Source organism: Barbus barbus, assembly GCF_936440315.1.
Source record: "Barbus barbus genome assembly, chromosome: 14".
NCBI lineage: Eukaryota > Metazoa > Chordata > Actinopteri > Cypriniformes > Cyprinidae > Barbus > Barbus barbus.
The window spans coordinates 2,160,316-2,181,810 of record NC_136742.1 but is presented as its reverse complement, the minus strand read 5'-3'; the positions used below and the strand labels follow the sequence as shown (position 1 = coordinate 2,181,810).

The 21,495-nt window shown below is 38.3% G+C and overlaps 1 protein-coding gene and 1 pseudogene across 3 annotated transcripts in view; one reads left to right on the top strand and one right to left on the bottom strand.

Moving 5' to 3' along the window:
• The window catches only part of LOC306880046 (rho GTPase-activating protein 18-like), a 42,626-nt gene extending 31,543 nt beyond the window's left edge, over nucleotides 1–11,083 (top strand). Inside the window, exons 8-15 of one of the 2 annotated variants that reach the window (XM_079433319.1) lie at nucleotides 817–894; nucleotides 970–1,129; nucleotides 1,627–1,709; nucleotides 3,811–4,017; nucleotides 6,410–6,556; nucleotides 7,509–7,627; nucleotides 7,829–7,884; nucleotides 9,560–11,083. In XM_079433319.1, the coding sequence (XP_079289445.1) occupies nucleotides 817–894; nucleotides 970–1,129; nucleotides 1,627–1,709; nucleotides 3,811–4,017; nucleotides 6,410–6,556; nucleotides 7,509–7,627; nucleotides 7,829–7,884; nucleotides 9,560–9,651 (942 nt within the window). In that variant the 3' untranslated portion in view covers nucleotides 9,652–11,083. The remainder of the gene's footprint in view (nucleotides 1–816; nucleotides 895–969; nucleotides 1,130–1,626; nucleotides 1,710–3,810; nucleotides 4,018–6,409; nucleotides 6,557–7,508; nucleotides 7,628–7,828; nucleotides 7,885–9,559) is intronic. The other variant, XM_079433320.1, reaches the window with a different exon arrangement.
• Nucleotides 11,084–12,742: 1,659 nt separating this feature from the next.
• Nucleotides 12,743–21,495, bottom strand: part of LOC306879929 (laminin subunit alpha-2-like) — a 225,482-nt pseudogene continuing 216,729 nt past the window's right edge. The window contains exons 50-53 of the transcript in view: nucleotides 17,463–17,625; nucleotides 14,813–14,875; nucleotides 13,018–13,130; nucleotides 12,743–12,953 (exon numbers count right to left, since the gene is read on the bottom strand). The product of the transcript in view is annotated as a laminin subunit alpha-2-like (transcript). The remainder of the gene's footprint in view (nucleotides 12,954–13,017; nucleotides 13,131–14,812; nucleotides 14,876–17,462; nucleotides 17,626–21,495) is intronic.

Below are 21,495 nucleotides of genomic sequence, written 5' to 3'. Positions count from 1 at the left end.
TACAGCATCTGTCAGCACGGCAGGATCCTCTGTGTGTTTTGTAATAGAAAAATACTGGGCTATACTTTGTGTCTTTGTTACAGTGTAATTATACATTTAAGTATTGAGTAATATTTATTAACTGCATGTTCTTACTATATGGTTAGGATGAGGGTTTGGCTTAGGTTTAGTTGCGTGTAATTATGCATAATGTATTGTTATTATTTTAGTAAGTACATGTAGCGTGTAACAAGGACACCATAAAATGTTATCAAATACTTTTTAGGGTCAGTACATTTTTTTAAATAAATGAATGTTTATTCAGTAAGGATGCATTAAATTGATCAAAAGTGACAGTAAAGACATTTTTAATGTTAAAAAATATTGTTCTTTCAAGTAATTGCTGTTCTTTTGAAATTTCGATTCATCAAAGAATCCTGAAAAATAAAATGTATCAGGGTTTCCACAAAAATATTGTGCAGCACAACTGTTTTCAACATTGATGATAATCAGAAATGTTTCTTGAGCAGTAAATCAGTATATTATTATGATTTCTGAAGATCATGTGACACTGAAGACTGTAGTAATGAAGAAAATTCAGCTGCGCATCACAGAAATTGCAAAAAACAAAACAATATATTTACATAGAAATTTCACTGTTTTTACTGTATTTTTTGATCAAATAAATGCAGCCTTGGCGAGACTTCTTTCAAAAGCATAAAGTCTTATCAAGAGCAAACTTGAGTATCAATATAGACATTATATGTGATCTGCTCATTTAATCTAGCACCGAAGAGCTCCAAAACACGAAGTAAGCTATTAAACGTTTGTTTCCAGTTGATGTCTCATATAGAGAAGCAGGGTTTAGACACCGAGGGTGTGCTGCGGATCCCTGGAGCCGCTACTAGAGTGAAGGTGAGACCGATTCTAGCATACACCATTAACATCATCACATCTGGACGTTACTGTAATGTGTTTGTTGTTTCCCAGGCCGTCGGTCATGAGCTGGAACACAAGTTTTATGAAGGCATGTTCCCGTGGGAGAGTCTCAAGCAGCACGACGCAGCCAGTCTCCTGAAGCTGTTGATCAGGGAGCTGCCCTATCCTCTGCTGACCGTCGAGTACTTCAACGCCTTCATCTCCGTGCTGAGTGAGTCCCGCTCTGTACTGTGATTAGGCAGAAGCTGTGATTGTCATGCGCATCTTGTCAGTGAAGCACGGTTCTGTGATCAGTAGTAAATGCCAGAGAACTCAAAGAAACCCAGTAAATCCCTATCGCTTGCAGCTGAATAAACAGAAGATTTAACTGCTTTCATTGATTCAACGCGACTAATAAACACACGACTACATAGTGATGGGAGAAACAAATCTTTTCGAAGCTTTGAATCCATTTATATTAATTTGCAGGGCTTGTTTGGTTTGTTTTATGGAGAGCTTGTATATAGAGGCCAGTAAGAGACAACTTCTCATCCTTTTAATTACACAAATGTATTGTTAAAAATGTCTACAAATGGATCCGATCAGGTAAAAACCATAGGTTTAATGGTTTCAACAAACTCGCATTTGATTAATCGCGCAGCGTGTGTGTGATCTGTGTTTCTGTTGCTGTGTGTCAGTGATTGTTGTGATTGTGTTGGTTCTGATCAGAGCTGCCCACTAAGAAACAGCAGCTGCAGGCTCTCAATCTGCTGGTGCTCCTGCTGCCCGAACCCAACAGAGACACTCTCAAGGTACGACACACCTTCACTTCACTTTTCCTCAGTGTAGGGTTCACTCAGCATTGACATCTGGTATTTGTGACTACCAGTCAACTCATTTTCCCTTAAAACTCATCTTTGATCATCAGTGACATATACATTTTTTTCCCCAGTTAAAATAATTTCTTTATGCCTTAAAAAGTCTTGAATGTAACCTCATTTCATATACACAGACTCATGAATATGCATTTTAGTGCCCGCCTCCACTCGATCACTGACCCGCTCCACTTTCACACAGTTAAAGTCCTCCTGTAGTGAAAATCATGTTGTTTATTTGTCTATGTGGTGTTTTTAATATGCTTTTAGACAAACCATGTGCCAATCCATTAATCAACACCATTGCTGAGTATTGTCTCCTAGTTTCAGCCCTCGGTTTGCTGTCACAAAATTCAACAACCAATCACGTCAAGGGATAGATTTCTATCACTAGCATGCAAAATATGCCAATACCAGCACAAAACCAAAAATAAATGAGCAAAAAACCCATGAAGCAGTGGTTTAATGTGAGTTTAGAACCGCTAACTTGCATTATAACCCACTGCAACAGTGTAAAAGTAGCCTGGAGTCAGACCCAGCATCTTCACTTCACATGTGTTGCTCGCGGGCGCGAATCAAGAATCACAAACGGCTGTATTCGAGCCTTCAAGGCATTTTAGGACACGACATCATCAAGTAAGTAACTTTAACGAATGTTACAGTATTCACTGCAGTTGTCCGCTAGTAAAAACATAGTTTTATCAGTCATTATCCGTGTGTGCCATTGCTTTGCGTTTACTACAGTTCAGTGGATCAGGAGGCGCTGGCTGGAGTGGAGGCAGAGCTAATTTGCATATTCATAGATCCGCATATTGGAAATGAGGCAAGGGTGTAGATGCATTCAAGCTATTTTAAGGCATGAGAACATTTTCACAAGAAAAAACATTTAAATATGTAATTTTGATGATCAAAGAGTTTTAAGGAATAAAATATTTGACTACAGGGGGACTTTAAGTGAAGCAGTAAATGCTACAGTATAGCAAGTGGCGATATTGGATTCATTCAGACATGCATGATAATATTGGATTCATTCAGACATGTATGATAATATTTGATTCATTCAGACATGCATGATAAAACGTATTCTTAAGAGGAAGAGGAAGAGTGAATCATACAGCATGAAAATCCCCGCCCTGCAGGGGGACAGGATTGGTTGCATGTTTGTGTCCGGAGAAAACGGGCGGTTTCAAGATGTTCAGCAATAGTGGTGTGCGATATTTGTTGTCTGCGATGATATCGTAATTGTTATTTTAACAATATGTGTGCTGATATCGAGTATGTCACTTAATGTGCAAAAAACAAACAGTCCAAAAGCATTTACTGAGTGATGAAGACTTATAATGCCGTTAGAAAGACTCCATTATTTAGTTATGAAAGCAAAAATATCCCTGTATAGATTTGTTTATTTATAAGATATGATATACAGTAGTTACGTAATACCACACAAGCATCAGTGCCGTTTTCCTGAATGTGAGTATGACCTGAAAGGTGATATTATTTTATACAACCATTCAACAAACTGAAGTCTGTTACATTTTAGACACAATTGTCTGTTTGTTTTTCTTTTTGGTCAACGAAAATATTTCCACACTGAGCTGAAGCATCTCAGTGCAACACTAGTGTTTCTTTCCAAATAATTTGTCAGTGATTCAGTGATCCATTCATAAATCACTTGCTTTGTTTTTAAATGAAGCAGTCATTTTGAACGAATCATTTGAATGAATGATTCATTGAGCTATGACTCATTAAGACAGGGGGTTTTAGTGTCGTGTTTATTTATTTATCCATGTCAGGCCTGAACCAGCCAAGATACCAGCACAAATATTGATTATCATTATCTGACAAATCTCAATAAATATTGGGATATATATGTTTTTTGTCGATATTGCTCATCCCTACTCAGCAATGGTGTTGACTGATGAATTTGCCCACGGTTTGTCTTTAAAAGCATATTAAAAACACCTCTCCATTCACACTGAGGACTGAAGTAGATTCAGCTGTATTGTTTTGAGTTGAGCAGCATTTCTCTGTCTCTCAGGCTCTGATGGAGTTCTTCCAAAGAGTGATCGACCACAAGGACAGGAATAAGATGACGCTGAACAATGTGGCAGTGGTGATGGCGCCCAACATCTTCATGTGTAAGGGCTTCCGCAGTAAGATCAGTGAACAGCAGGAGTTCGCTATGGCCACGGGCACGGCTAACATCGTCAGGCTGCTCATCCGCTACCAGAACCTCCTCTGGACGGTACGACTATATCACATATTACAGTCAACGTCAGACTGAATGTTGCTGTTCAGAGAGGTTTTATCGCTGAGACTTTCTCTGTTCTTAAGGTTTTGTTGTAACTAGGGATGTAACGATTCACATGATGTGATACGATTCCCGATACTGATTTCACGATACGATTTTAACAAATTGAGATTTAAAACCAAATAGAAATAAAAAGGTGTCCTTTTATTATTTCTCAGACATTTCTTTGTGAAATTGAAATATGTCAAATAACAAAACTGTAATTTTAAAACAAACCCCAAATCAAATGAAACCAATCTCAATATAAACAAACTAAAGGCCCTATTTTAACGATCTGAGCGCGTGGCGCAGGTGCACTTAGAGCGTGTCCGAATCCACTTTTGCTAGTTTAACGACGGGAAATACGGTTGGTGCTCCCGGCGCATGGTCTGAAAGGGTTGTCCCTATTCTCTTAATGAGTAATGGGTGTGTTTTGGGCATAACGTGCAATAAAACCAATCAGAGTCTCATCTCCCACTCCCTTTAAGAGCGAGTTGCACTCGTGCCATGGTGATTTGCTATTTACACGCCGGAGCTGCTCGTGTGCGAGCAAATAGGAAGCCCAATTCTGATCCATGCAATGACTATCCGTTATGACATGTAGGCATGTTTATATTTATGTAGCCTACATATTAATAATCTTTTACATTTGTAATCCTTTAATTTTTTATATTTGGCATGTTTGTGCTCCCTGTGTGTGTAATTATCAAAGTGTACACATGTTGTGGACCTGCCTATAGGCGCATATTACTAATGCGCTCTTTAAATAACAAGAAAATACTGCGCCATTGACTTTAGACCAGGTTCAATGGCGCAGTGTGTTTCAGTAGCCTCAAAATAGCAACGTGCCAACGATACGCATGAACACACCTTGTTTTTAGACCAGCACGCCCATGAGCCCAATGCATTTGCTATTTAAACAACGCGGCGCAGGGCGTGAAAATGGTAACTGCATCAGGCTGAAACTAGCAAAAAAACACCGGGTGTATGATACGGCCCTAAGCCTTTGTGTTTCCATTTAAAATTTGAGGCAACCACTGTATTTGAATCATGATCCTAACAAAGATGCTGCATACATGCAGCTTTTAATCTAAATTGCATTAAACTGAAGTAAAAACAGAATGGTCTGACTTTAGTTTTGTGAAACTATAAAACATCTGAATAAATGAAGACAGCAGTCGAGCTGAATGAGATGCAAATTCACTCTCTGCCAGCAGGTGGCGCTTATGGAACAGCAGCAGTGTTGACAAGTCTGTGGTTTTCCTGCAGAATTGGGCTACTTTAATACTGTTGCTGCTGGTTGTTTTTCACGTCCGAGGGTTGAAGTGACCCCAATAACATGATATTTAGCCTCTGGATTGTGAATTTTACCAGGGAAACCCCTCCAAAAAAGTGTATTTTACCCACCGGAATGCTATTTTTATCGGTGGATCGCTCAAAATGCGATTGGGTGAGTTTTGTTGTGAACACCTGGCAACCCTGAACAGCAGCGATACTGCGTTTTCTTGGTGGCCTCGGTAAACAAAGCAGCGCTGCGGTTATGAACACTGCATTAACACGCATTATACAGAGGGAAGATGAAACGAAAATACCATCTAAACTTTTCTGAAGACAGTCAGTTCCCCTCAGAGATACATTCACATAAACTCCCACCGTATCGCGATTCATTTAGCATCTCAGCTTATTTGAATCGTCACATTTTTGTGTTGATTTTCACCACCGAATCTCATATCTGAAGATTCACTACAGCTAAACAAATAATTGCAATACTCTGTGGTTTAAAAGTTTGGGATTGTCTGCATTTATCTAATCAAAAATACAATAAATATTGTGAAATAATTTCATTTAAACCAGCTGTTTTCTCTGTGAATATCTATTAAAATGTAATTTATTTCTGTGATCTGCAGCTGTATTTTCAGCATCATTACTCCAGTCTTCAGTGTCACATGATCTTCAGAAATCATAATAATATACTGATTTACTGCTCAACAAACATTATTATTATTATTATTATCAATGTTGAACACAGTTGTGCTGCACAATATTTTTGTGGAAACTGATACATTTTATTTTTCAGGATTCACAGATGAACAGAAAGTTTAAAAGAACAGCTTCTATTAGAAATATAAATGTCTTTTACTGTCACTTTTGATCAATTTAATGTGTCCTTGATTAATAAAATCATTAATTTAATACTTCAATTCATTTTCTGTGAAATCACTACTCTTCTACTGTGATGCTGTAGAAATAGTGACCAACAAAATGTTCTGATGCTGGAATACCAGAACATATCGTACGTGAAGCTGGAAGATCGAGATGCTCAAATGAGTCTTTTCTTGCGTCTCAGATTCCCAAGTTTATCCTGAATCAGGTGCGCAAACAAAACACGGAGAACCAGCGGAAGATGAACAGAGACAGAGCGGTTAAAAAACTCCTGAAGAAGATGGCGTACGACCGCGAGAGAGCCTCTAACAAGCAGGAGAGCAGCGCTGAGGTGATTACACAAACACAGAGCAGTACACTGAACTGAAGGAATATAATCAGACATCTTTACAGTTGTGTGTCAGTGTCTCCCACCCTGATGAATGAATCCGAGTGTGAGAGAGAGCAGCCTCCACTCTGACACTTAGTGGACACACCGAGCAACTGCATGCAGTGCCTGTCCTTCATCAGCTGTGAGCAATGAGTGTGACAGAACTGTATGGACAGCCGGAAATATAAGATACGAGGCTCTCAAAGGGTGTTACTTTTATACACGGAAAAGATCCTGCAGATACAGACGCTTGATTTGATATGCTAACCCTATAAAACTACTGATTCATATTTGATCTTGTTTTTTAAATATGGCCTCTAAATGATCTGCATGTTTCACACAATCTACTCCATGCCTTCTGTTGTGTGATTGATTGAAGTTAGAAGGCATTTTAGTAAATTTGTACAAACGTTCACTATCAGCTCGAGCTTCTCGTGTGTTTCTGCTGTCAAATCTTGACTGATTTTTATCAAGTAAGCGTCAGAATAACTGCAGTCATATCTCCAGATGAACACTCACTGGACTGAAGCAGCTCAGCTTTACTTGATTCTCCATCAATCATTTTCTAGATAAATCAGTGCGTCTCAAATCTGATCATCAGGATCTTTTGAGGAGCGTTTGTTTCCAGAAGCTTTACTTTCTCTGTTCCTCAGCGGAGGAATGATCTTCATCTCACATCTTCTGAGGAGCGTTTATTTCTTCATCTCTCAATCAGCATTGCATTATATGTTTGGATCATTTCAGTCTCATCTTACTGAGACATATTACTGGAGATCTAGAGCGACGACTGATATTTAGATAATTTTATGTCAGTATCTGCTCTACTGTTAGAAAGATCTCATTGATTTACTTTACTATCAGCATCTGCATAACAGTTTGGGTCTCTGTGTGTGTTTATGGTGTGTGTGTTCAGGCTGAAGGAGGCTTCATAAGGGTGCAGGCTCCTCAGTTCTCGATGGTGTCCATGGCTGTACAGCTGACGGAGGATTTAAAGGCCTCAGATGTTTTGACGCGCTTCCTCAGTCAAGAGAGGTGAGCAGACACACGCATGCACTAATGATCAATTAGCTTTAATAAGCACACATTCAGTGAGACCACCAGTGACTCTCGGGCTCTACTGTATGTACTGTATCTTCACAATCGTAGCTGATTGTTTTAGGAAACATATGATATTTTGTAGTGGTGCTTGTGAAATGTTGTGCTCAGTGAGATTGTGTTGTGGTGTTATTACAGGTCTCTGTCTGTGAAACGAGAGGATCTGTGTCTCTATGAGATGGGAGGAAACATCAGTGAGTGTCTAAGCGTCACATTAATTACAGCCACACAATACACAAGGCATTTCATAACACGTAACTAACATACAAACCATAGTTAGGATCGTAAAATAAATAATTTTCAACTTTATTTGTCTCCCAGGGGACAACTAGGGAGGAGAAACACCTTCCAGATCTTTTGTTGTTGATGACAAAGCCACAAACTGTTTTGTTTGCATATAGACTTGATTTAGAATATTTGTGATCTATGCAGCTCATGGTTATAATATTAATACATTTTTGTGCCATAAACAGTGCTAGAAAATACCACGTGATGATGTGCCAGCAGCTGGATTTATGAAACATTCTTGAGAATGAAATTTCTTCTTTGCTTATGTTTTCTAATTTAAGAATAAAGTTAAGAAAATTAGGATTGTTGATAACACTTTAGTATAGGGACCAATTCTCATTATTAACTAGTTGCTTATTAGCATGCCTGTTATTAACATATGTGGCTGTTTATCAGTACTTATAAAGCACATATTCTTCACAAGCATATTCTACATCCCCAATCCTGCCCAACACCTAAACTAAACAACCAAGCAGCAAATTAGGAGTTTGTCACAAAAGCCATACACAGGACACATTCACTCCAGACAGAGTGCAAGAAAGAGAAATGACTTCACTTCAGATGACTTTTGAGGTGTTTTTCATTGAGTTGGTCTGAAATAGATCTGTCATGACAGCAACAGTTACTCTCAATCAGAGTATGTGAGCGGAGCGGAGCGGTGTGGTGTGATTGAGTGAGTGAAAACCACAACGCTCCAACTTTTAAAAATCCACTCAATCACGAGTACAATTCATGCCAACGACCTGTCATATAACTGCATATTTAGCAAGAATTCACATGTTAAACATATTTAGCTAGCTAGATAGAAAAGGATCACTCAAATCAGAAAGAATGTGAAGACTATGACTGCAGTGGACATGAACGGGAAGTTATATTTCTCAAGGAATTTATTTGTTCCTTCTGAATATTTTCAGCTGACAGCTGACTTTTTTTTTTTTTTCTCAGAATTGCATGATATAAACTCGCACTTGCAAGTTAAAAAGTCATAATTCTGAGATATAAACTCGCAATTCAGAGACCATAGGCTTTTTTCCCCCTCAAAACTGGACTTTAATGTGCAATTCTGACTTTATATCTCACAATTCTGAGGGAAAAGAAGTCAGAATTGCGAGAAAAAAAGTCGCAATAACCTTTTTTTTTTACTTTTTATTCAGTGGCGGAAACGGGCTTCCATAGAATGTGATATTTGAAACATACTGAAATACTTTAGACGTGGAGCGGTGTTTCTGATATCAGTGAGCGGGAGCGGAGCGCGGAGGGGAAATTGTTGACGCTCCACTTAACTCCGCTCACATACTCTGATCGGACACCGCCACACAAATGCGGCTTTTTGTTAATGACTGTTGAAGGATTTTACACAGAGTAACAGCTCACTACCAGTTACAAAATACACTGTGACAGACAGTCACAGGCAATTCTGCTTGCATTTTTCATTAATTAATATCTTAAATTATCCTTTGACCATGTTCTGGCCCGCCATCTAGTGGTGATTATATTTTCGGCCCGATGCCAAACTTACTTGCGACACCTGCAGTATTTGCTGTTGTCTGATGTGTGTGTGTTGGTGTGTTGTTTTTCTAGAGGAGAGATGTCTGGATGAAGAGACGTACATCAAAGCTCTCCTGGAGCTCAACCCCAGTGCAGAGTGGGTCATTAAATCCGTCCAGCACTGACGGGACATGCCAATCGCCCCATCACGCCACGCGCCTCAGTCCACCGCAGACAGACCAATAAAGGGAAGGCAGCAGGGATCAGAGCCTAACACGAGCGATCTGAATATATTTCACATTCAGCCCGTCCTCTGCCACTGCTCTGACCAATCGAACCGCAGACCTCCAACACTATAACCTACACGGATACGGTTTTCAGGAGATGCTTGGGAGCAGTTGTATGAACATCCTTTATAGTAAAAGTCCAAAAAGCTCATAGTGTCTGTGGTCATTTAGTCTGGTTTGGCACATTTTAATCACTTGAGAAGAATTGGTTGTTTGATAGTACAAAAATCAGAGACTAATTTACCTGGTTTTCTCAAAAATCTCAGAAAAAATCTCCAGGTCATGTTTCATCCTAGAAAAAAAAAAAGAATAAACTGTATTTTGCAAGAAAACGTAGCTTGTTTTTAAGACTTTTGCATTGTAACATTTTCATCACAATTAAACATTTCTGCTCCTAATTCTTATTACTGTGACACTCAAAAAAACTTCATAAATCTTTCTCATTGCATTCTTGATACCGTTGAAGGAGTGAACATATATTCAATATATTGTGTTTTTATCATTGCAGCCAGCAAGGACCTTAATACTTGATTATTAATGAGGACTTAATCCTTAATTATCATGAAAATAATGTTACAATGCAAATAATGATCAGTCTGTTTAAAAAAAGAAGAAAAAAAAAAGTTGTGTCTGTGTAATTTATAAAAAAAAAAAAAAAACACTTGATTAACTTATTTTTCTTTGGGGGTAAAATATGACCCAGGCATGTTCTTTATAGGTTTTATCAGATGCACCCAGCCACAAATCTCATTCATATATAGATTATATATATATTGCATGAAAATATTGTCTCAGACAAGTGAAGTACTGAGGTACACCTACATTTCACACGTTTGATTCGTTTGATTATCTGTGAGCGATCTCTTAGTATTGTAGCAATCTCTGCTTTAAATCAGTCACATGACTTCAGTCTTACAGTAGCTCACACTGCCAATACAAGTTTGTGCTCTATTACTTGCTATTAATTGCTCCCAGGGATCTTGGATGTACTTTTTTCTCATGTTGGAGAAAATAATGCAAGTCAGATAATATTGTATATCTGTAAAGGATTCATGACTGAAAACAACAGGAATCTAGTTTCTCAGCTAAACACAGACCTCATAAAGTACTTCAATGGAGGGAAACGCTTGGCACTTAAACTGACCTTGTCTGTTATTTACAATGATGCAGATGTCATTGAGTAGTTTTGAGCTGTGATTTTTATTTTTTTTAAAGCTACATGCTTTTATTGTGCTGGAAATGGCAAAAAATGACTATTGCTGTATGTTTTAATGCTTTTAAAAATAACCACTAAATGTTTTTGTAAATAAATTTGTAATTCCTCATCTCCGTCCACTGGATTTTATTCACTGGTCCTTCACTACACTGACTGGTCGAATTGTTACAGGTTTTGGTCTTTACCCATTTACAGTGTTCCCCTGGTTAACCCGTGACAGGTGAGACACCATATTGAATTTAACATGGTTAATAATGAGGCTGTGAGGAATAGACTTACAGAATTGACCTCTACAGCCAGGACACCTAGATGAGCCCCAGAGACTGACCCCCAGTGAAGATCGGGACAAGACCACAGGAACCAGATGAGTCCTTTGCACAATCTGATTCTGCTTTGGCCATAAAAAATCATCTGTTTAAATCTAGACTAGAGGAGAATGACACTATTTCCACAAACTATTTCCCCGTCTAAATACTGTAAAGCTGATATAAAGCTGCTTTGCATTGTTAAAAGTGCTATACAAATAATATTGACTTGACTTGACAGTCTTAACAATGGCATGCAAGAAAGATCCTAGATCAGGTCATTTTCACAAAGTTTCTCAACTGTTCTATGGAGTCTACTCATTTTTTTTTCTGAAAGACATTTGGTAAGATGAACTATTGGTATGATGTTAAACAACCGTACAATCCATTGAGCACACTGTACTTCAGTTCTTCTTTCCTGTCAGAAATGAAAATGGCACTACCCTGACCAAGGTCTAGTAGTTTGGATTTGGAAGGAAAACTCTGAGGTTCTTCTGAACCTGAAGAACTTGCCCTCGTAAGAAGAGGCAGGGTTGTACTTGCCCTGAGAAGACCCAGGATGTGCTGGAGGCATTACATCTCATAACCTGCATGGGAACACCTTGGGATTTACTGGAGGATGTCACTGGAGTAAAGGACGTGTGCACCACCACTTATCTACCACAACGCAGTCCTGCTCGCTAATGGATCCTTTGCTGTGAATAGGTGCTTTCAGAATGAGAGTCCACAAAAGCATAACTCCAGGCTGTCAATCAAGTTACAGCATTTTAATTATGGATTTATTTCTCACAAACATGCAGCTTTTGTCTTCTCCAGATGTTAACTGATGGACTGGAGTGGTGTGGATTATTGTGATGTTTTTATCAGCTGTTTGGACTCTCATTCTGACGGCACCCATTCACTGCAGAGCATCCATTGCTGAGACACTGATGCAGAGACACATTTCTACAAACCTGATGAAGAAACAAACTCATCTACATCTCGGATGACCCGAGGGTGAGTATATTTGGTAACACTTTAGAATACTGTTTCTTACTTACTGCATAACTAATAAGGAATTACTGAAGAACTAACAGGTAATGATTCATTAACACTTAGCGCACTACTGTTAACTAAGGAAGATGTGTTAACTAATCAGTATGTAATACAGTTTTATGATTGTGTTAAGTAACAGTTAGCTAAACAATAACTAATGTATTCTGTCACACCTCCTGAAGAACTACTATTAATTATCTACTAGTTAAGTTACCATTGAACTACTACATTCGACTAAGCACTATTACTTACTAATTCATTAATCAGAGTTTCTTGTTAGGTACTAGTAGTTACTAGAGTGCTAATATGTGTTCTTGTGTAGTCATTCATTAATGAGGGAACTGTATTCTAAAGTGTTTCCCAATATTGTATCCAGATGAGCCAAAAGCTTTCAATTCTGCGTGCTGTGAAACAGGTCAGGGAGCGAGAGGGGTCAAAGGCCAGACGCTCTGACCTTGTGCCACTGTCCGTCGTTGATGATGCGCGGCACGCTGACGGAGGTGTTGCCGCTGCCCAGATCGTAGCTCAGGTGAGCCATTCCCTCCTTCAGCTGGATGGTGGAGAAGTCAGCGTGGTTTATTCTGGCCATGTAGAACACCAGCCCAGAGGCTGCTTCTGTGCGTATCTCGAACTCGATGATCAGCCTGAGGAGCAGACACACGGACCATGAGGAGGAGGAAGATGAAGATGAAGATAACTGACACTCACCTGTTCTTCACCTTTCTGTCGTCAAACTCAAAGGCCATGTGACTGTTTCTGGACAGACCGAACTGTTTGGCCAGTTCCAGCACAACAGGCTCCGCCTCTGCTGCGCACGACACCTGTGATTGGACAGAGCAGATGTCAATCAAACGCTGCATATTACAGAAGACTTTTTAGTATATAGCAGTAAAGTATACAGTACTTATAAATAATTTGCTAACTAGTTAATTCACAAATGTGACTCTGGAGCACAAAACCAGTCATAAGGGTCAATTTTCTGAAATTAAGATTTATGCATCATCTGAAGCTGAATAAATCATCTTTCCATTGATGTATGGTTTGTTTGGACAATATTTGTCTGAGATACAACTATTTGAAAATCTGGAATCTGAGGGAGCAAAAAAATCTAAATATTGAGAAAATCTCCTTTAAAGTTGTTCAAATGAAGTTCTTAGCAATGCATATTACTAATCAAAAATGAAGTTTTGATATATTTACAGTAGGAAATTCACAAAATATCTTCATGGAGCATGATCTTAATATCCTAATGATTTTTGTCATAAAAGAGAAATGTATAATTTTGACCCATACAATGTATTGTTGTCTATTACTACAGATATACCTGTGCTACTCATGACTGCTTCTGTGCTGCAGGGACACAATTTAGCAACGCTAGTCTCTACACTGTTAATAATACATTAATTCCCTATAGTATAGACAAACAGTCACAGTAATATACAAATTATTATAGTTTAATTAGCTAATATGTGAACAGATCATATTTCTATTTCTTTCTTATCCTTAACCTAACCGATGTAGTTCAACAAATGTGATCTCAACAGCTCTATAGATGTGCCAATGTTTACAAATCTATATATAATCAATGAATATTGAATTCATGAACTGAATCAGCCGATTCTATTGAATTTGTGACGAGATTCTGTTTTCAAGCACATTTAATGCAGCTGACTCATTTACTTAAGCGCAGGTGTAGTTTAGAGGAAGGAGAGCACTGCACATTTTTTTTCTGCCTATTATTATTTTATTATATTTGTTTTTAAAAGTACTTATGTTTATGTTTGGGAATAGGGTTAAGGGATCTAAAACATATCTACAGTTCATGAAAAAGTTTTTTTTAACCCAACTACAGTTTGATTTGAGATGAACTGGAATGCACAAGGAAAAAAACAGGATTTCTGAGAAATGTTAAAAATGGAGTTAACTGTTTTTGCAAATTAACTCTTCACTTGCTAATTCATTAGTTAGAGTGAATGAATGAAAAACTTACTTTTTTTTACAGTATATAGGCTATTAATGTATTAATGTAGAGACTACAGTTTATAAACTATGAGCTATAAAAGCTTGCAAATTATTTATCAGTGCTTTGTTACTCTCTACTTAGTATAATGTGTTCATGTACATTCTGAGCCACCAAAACGTTTAAGTCAAGATGGCAAGAGTTGTCTCTAAGGAGACAGAAAGGTTTGAGTGCTGTTTTATAAAGTACAGGCAGTAGATGGAGCCAGAGAACGGCTGATGGAGCTCCTGTAGACTCACCGCAGTCAACACATTACTGCACTCATTTCATCAGCTTTCAGTTTTCATGTGAGAACGAGGAGCTTTTTGAAACGTACTGTGACTCAGAAATCAAACCTTCTTCCAAAAACAAAGCTGCACAAGCAGCATAAAGCAGACGAAAGCTCACTGCCGGCCGTCAGTCAAAGGATAAATGCGCATCTGCATGGAGGAACTGCAATATTCACACTATCTCTGATGTCTGTGTGTGTGAGCAGGTTAATACCACGGCGTCTTTGACACTGGTGGGCGTGTCCGGGATGGGCGTGGCCTCGGTGAGGGGCGTGGCCTGACAGCAGCAGAAAGAGACAGATCATGAAGACAGGAGAGCTCAGGTGAAGCCAGTGATTTTTACAGCATCAAAGCATTATGGTGCACGAAACAGAAAAGAAACATGCTTTCCCCCGATTTGTTCCAATGTATTAAAAATGTCATGTAATCGTCAATGTTATTATTTTCGTTTGGCCACAAATCCCATCTTTGACTAATGAAATTCCACAGATGTGTGACTGTCAGAAATTCCTCTTCCTGTCATTTCAGTTCAACTTCTGACCAATTCAGATTCACATACATGAATTTAAAAGAGAGTCGTTTCTGAAATTCTGAATATTCATAGACAGCGTGTATACACTTAAGTAGGGTGACCATACCCATGTCCTCTTTTTCATGGACATTTTTTCAGACCTCAAAAAGGTGTTTGATAATGATTTTTTCGGTACAAAACATACTAAATATATTTAATAAGCACCACACAGATCATGTACAGTAGCAAACAGCTCACTGCATCTACATTGCCCAAAATAAATGTAAAAGGATTTTCTTCCTTAGTATTTTTGTCTTGTTTTCTAGTATAAATATCTACATATTCTGGAATTAAGATGCGTTTAAAATGACTCAAGATATTATACATGTCTTGTTTCATGAAAAAAATATCCAAATTTTGTTAGTTTTTGCTTCAAACAATCAAACATATCTGCCAATGGTATAAGAAAAATAATCTTAATTCAAAGGCTAAACAAGATTATTTTTCTAACCCCATTGGCAGATATTTTTACTTATTAACAAAATTTGGATATTTTATGCATGGCAGCGGCAAATAATAGTGCAAACCATTTATAAGCATGCATTGGTCCAACAAAGCACAACACATCAGCCAAAGGACTAAGTTTATGAGTAAAATTAACTAAATAAATCATTATACAGTAATATTAGTTAATGCATTAGGTAAAATGCAATACTTGAACAATACTTCACTTTCTACATATGCTTATTCATTTTTGTAAAAGTTGTATAAATTGTAAATTTATACATAGATTCATGATTTCTAATGCATTAAATAATATTTAATTAATATTAATAATTTTATTTCAGTTTTACCAAGTGTCTGCTATTGAAAAGCACAATATGGTCACCCTACTATAAGTGCCTTATATTTAACTCATTATAATTAATGAAGTGAATGAAGCAGCTGTGAGAGTCAGACGTACTGAATGGGACAGTGACTGCCCAGGAGACTAGCATGATTGCTAATGCTGTTAGCTTTAGCTCTGTCGGCTGAAGAGAAGATCGGTGTTAAAAGTAGCATGCAGTGCATGAACCACTGTTAAACATCCTAGTGCATCATAGTGACGTGCGGCACTGTGTTTGTTTGCATGTGAGCAGCTCATGATCTGTCAGTGTTTTCAGCGTCTCAGAACGGTTTGGTTCACGGTAAATGCTGCTTAACTTTAACTTCACCCCAGCAAACGTTTGAGTTGCTTATAATGTGCATTTTGGTTTGCAATATGCACTAACCATTGTCAGACATAAATACCGGTATTTCATTTTTACATTTTTTTTTTAAACAATACTAGAGAATAAAAATATTATTATCAAGTACTTTTTTTTTATTTTTTATCTTACCATTAAAAATGACATTATTTCTTATTTGTGACCCTGAAAGGCAGTCATGAGTAGCACAGGTATATTTGTAGCAATAGCCAACAATACATTGCAAGGGTCAAAATTATAATTTTTTCCTTTATGCCAAAAATCATTAGGATATTAAGATCATGTTCCATGAAGATATTTTGTAAATTATATTTTGTAAGATATAGCGTAAATATATTCAAACTTAATTTTTGATTAGTAATATGCATTGCTAAGAACTTCATTTGAACAACTTTAAAGGAGATTTTCTCAATATTTAGATTTTTTTGCTCCCTCAGATTCCAGATTTTCACATAGTTGTATCTCAGCCAAATATTGTCCGATCATAACAAACCATACATCAATGGAAATATGATTTATTCAGATATATAAAATAAAATAAAAAAACATTGACCCTTATGACTGGTTTTGTGATCAAAGGTCACATTTTTATTTTAATAATAGTAATACTATTTAATAGTTGTAGTATAAATAATTCATTATTATTATTATTGTTATTAAATATGGATATATTTTTGTCCCCATTGTGCAGCCTTACAAACAAGCACAAGCTAAAAAAAACATTTTAAATAACAATTGCAGTTTTTAACACAAATAAGTGAATACAATTATTATTATAATTATTATTTTATTTACTTTTTTACAAATCGTGCAGCCCTAAATTTGAGTTAAAGCTACCTCAGCAACACTGACCCTAAAATGGTCAAAGATAATGAATTGAGCTCTTAGTGTTTACAAGCAAACATGAACGGTACAGGAGAAATGATTCTAAGAGTACACTGTGTCCCAACATTTTCAACATACACACAAAAATCCAGACTTACCCATCTCCAGCAGAGCACAGACTTTCACTGAGTACTGTAAGTATGGAAACTGGGATGCGGTCAGTCTAAAACTACAGGAATCACACAGGACTCTCTACCCACAATGCATTGGTTAGGACGTACAGTGGAGGCTGGTGGTGGAGGCCGAGCTGCTTCTGTAGGCCTCAGAGCAGGTTTGGGTGGAGCCTCTTCCTCCTCCTCCTCAGGGGTCTGGGGCGGGGCCTGGTCAGGACACTGCCCAATCTCTGCGTTCTCAAAGTCCACGTTTTGAGAGAAATCCCCGGGCCTGTTTCATTGACAGACACAGACAAAACACACAGCCGCTCTTGAGGGAACGATGACACAACGTGACTCCAATCAGGTGAATAATGAACACGCTTATGAGCAAGGACAGACTCATTTAAATGAGTCTGGTAGAGGGCAATGGGGTTCGCTCTAGTGGAAAAGACGCACAGCCCACTGGCAGAGATTCATACTCCTCATTAGAGCAAGAAAAACTGTGATTATTAATGTCATACAGCGTTTAGCTTATGACTGCACCTCAAAACTGCACTGGAAGGAAAACTAGACACAATCTACAGCCACGGGAGGCTGGAAAAAATGGGTCAATGTTTACACCAGTCGCTGGTGTGTACGAGTCACTACAGCACAGTCCAGTCATGACATATTGCAGTGAATTGTGCTCTGGAGGTCAGCACATTTATCTTGGGCTGTTAAAGGTGACCTCGAAAAGCTTGCTAACGTCTCTTGCTATTCTCTGTACAACAGAAAGCTGTGGCGTGCCAGCATTACTGTTAAGTCTGGTGCTAAGACAGAACAAAAAAACTAGTTTAAAGATTCTCATCACAACCGAAAAGGGGTTTAAAGCCTAATGTCATTGAATCCTGAGCAACTGATGGGGCACAGGGTTGCCAGGTCTGCGACACAAAACCAACCCAACTCCTATTCAAAACAAGCCCAAAACTAGCCCAATTACATTTTTCTGTGAGTATCCCCTCCATCTAAATCACGTTCCAGTGTAAAAATAACCAAATTCTGTGGGATAACCACAGACTTGGCAACACTGATGGGGAAGTTGTTAGGGTTTAAAGTTATAGTTCATCCAAAAATTTAAATGCAAACCTGCATGACTTACTTTCCTCTGTGGAACACAAAGATATTGTAAAGAATGTTTCAACAACAAAAAACACTGGATGGACAAAATATCTTGTCACAAGTATGTATCATTTTGGGTGAATTGTTTCTTCTCTTAACTTTCCTCAACAGAAAGGTCACCTTTGTTTATCTAGGAGTTTTTTTTTCTTTTTACCAAAACTATTAAACGATTAAGCATTAATTTGCATTAAGCCATTTAAAGGTGCAGTATGTGATATTGATATTATTTTTTTAAATATTGTTTCTCCCGCCCCCTCCTCAGACCCAGGTTGCCAGATTAAGGACACGCAACAGGAATGGGCACAACTGACAATGGAAGGAGATGAGCCTTACAGCGACTACATTTACATGGACATCAGTAATCTAATTATTTACTTTATTCTAAATAAGACAATATTAAAAAAGCATGAGCTGCTTTTAGAATATTCCTTCCAAGTTCCCGTTTTACATGTTATAGTACATAGATTGATTAATGGTACACGTCATTTCGTCCCCTCCAGAATTTGACGAATCAACATATAGTTAATCTTTGTTATGATAACATTTACAGTTTTGGGTGTTGCATTTTTAATTTTACGAAAGCTTCAAGTGCAGTTAACTATTTGTCATGCTATATGTGCAAACAGATGACAGTGTTGTGGAAGCCATGCTCTTTTGTTTGCTGTCAAATGGTTGACTACTGCTGTGAGTGAATCCTGTTGCAAAATGAAGGCTTTCCTGTAGTTCAAATAGTAGAGCATGGCGCTAGCATGGGTATCCCAGGGAAAGCAAGAGCTGATCAAATGTAGAAACTGTAACTTGAATGCAATGCAAGTCGCTTTGGATAAAAGCGTCTGCTAAATGCATAAATGTAAAAGTGTGATTAAGGTGTGTACATGTCTATACTGTACTTCCATAATGCGACTAAAATAGGAATACTCCACATCTTAATTCGATTTGTGTTTACTTCGAGTAAGACTTTAGCCAGATTAAGGTAATCACAAATCTCTGTGTTCATGGTAGATTCTTAATCATAGTATTGTCTTAATCGTGTTAAAATTGGAATATCATTGTCCATGTAAATGTAAGTTGATGAGTTCATCGACTCATGTTTTAATGGCCCTGGTCATAGAGATTTTTGGTGGATGCCAAAGCTTTTTAGATCAAGTAGAATCTGTGGTCTCTGATCCAGTTCGTTTGTTTGCTTCCATGGCTGCAATACGCTGTTTTCCACCAACTGGCAACCTGGGGTTTCAAAATACTATTGGGCAAATTGTATAGCCACCACATAGCAATGCCATAAATATCAACCACCTTAGCAACCACCAAGCAATACCCTAAAACAATAAAGAAAATTAAATAAAGAAAAACACTCAGAACACTATAGCAGCACCCACCCCACCCCCCTGCACATTTCGTTTTTATCTCTTATGACATACGATGTTTGTTCTATTCGACCATAAGTGCCCTGCGAAGTGGACATCACTGGATATTCCGCAATGATTCCAGTTTGAAACAAATATGTATGAGCGCAAATTCTAGAATTAATGTTCCAAACTGAAGTAAACTTAAATGGATTTCCCTGCTCAGGGAGCAGTGAATACTATGTAGGGAGCATGTCAATTGGAACACAGTTCATGCACAGAGCTCACTTCTGACTAGCTGATGATCTAAATCAGGTGTGTTAACTAAGAGAGACATGCAAAATATGCAGGGGGGCGGGGGACTGTTATTGGGAACCGCTGCACTATAGCAACCACATAGCAACACCCTAGAATCCAGCTAGGACACCCTAAAACAAACATGCCACCAAGAAAAAAATGGTTAATCAACTGTGCTTAAAACACTCAGAACACCTTAGCCATGTCCTAGCAATCACTCACAACACTCAATAAACTACATAGCAATGTACTAAAAACACTAAGAACACCTTATCAACCCTCCAGAACACCCTAGCAACCTAAAATGCCCTAGCAAGAACCAATGTGAAACTCTACTAACTCTACACTTTAGCAATCACTCAGAACACCTTAGCAACTGAATAGTAATGCTCTAGAAATCATTCAGAATACCCCAGCAATGCCCTAACAAATCACCCTAGCAACCACATGACAATGCCATGACAATAGAGTAGCAACTGTGTAACACTCTAAACCACTCAAAAACACTCAAGCATTTTAATGGTAAGCTTTGCGAGCTAAGATAAAACATTTCACGTTTCTTGATAATATATGAAAATGTAGTCTAAAGATAAAAAGCTATTATTTTTTGTATTTTTGATAAGAATGGTAAATTGAGACGTACTGAGGTTCAGAATGGCTCACAGTAATATATTCAGGGGGAGTGAGCTGAGGGCCGGTAATCAGACAGACGGTTCTGAGAGCACACACTCACACTCTCCACGCTGCACTGGAATTGAGGAGAGAGATGCAAGAGCAGGATCCTCTCTCCGAGCCGACGGCGATGCACACGCAGCGCAGGTGACACTGGACTCGCCATAAATTGGAGGAATGAATGAGGTGCGGTGGAGAAAACCCTTGGCCTCTCCGAAGCCGCACTCCCGCAAAATGACACCCACTTAATTTACGAGCAATAATGATTTTCAAAAGGTGGCGGGCCGGCACCCTCTCCCAGGAGGATTATCACAAATTGGACGCGATCCATCAAAACGGTGGCTTGTAAATCTATTTTTACAAACAGAGTATCACAGGGAGGTGAGAGAGGCGACTGCTTACTACGGATACGCCACATAATTGATGTGCTGCCCCTGAGCTGGTGAGAGAGAAGGATGATAAAGACGTTACTGACAAAGATGTAGAAAGTCATATTTTAATTAAAATGATCACCGTGCCCCTGGCCTTTAGTCCACCTAGTAACAAAAAAAAAAGATACACTTTTGTTTGCTGAAGGGCAGAGGCAATTACAAACCTGCCTGGATAATAAATCTCTTTTATGGGCTATGAGACCCCTGTAACCCCGTGGATTCATTATGATCTCGTACTGAAGGCCGCGGCTCCCCGGA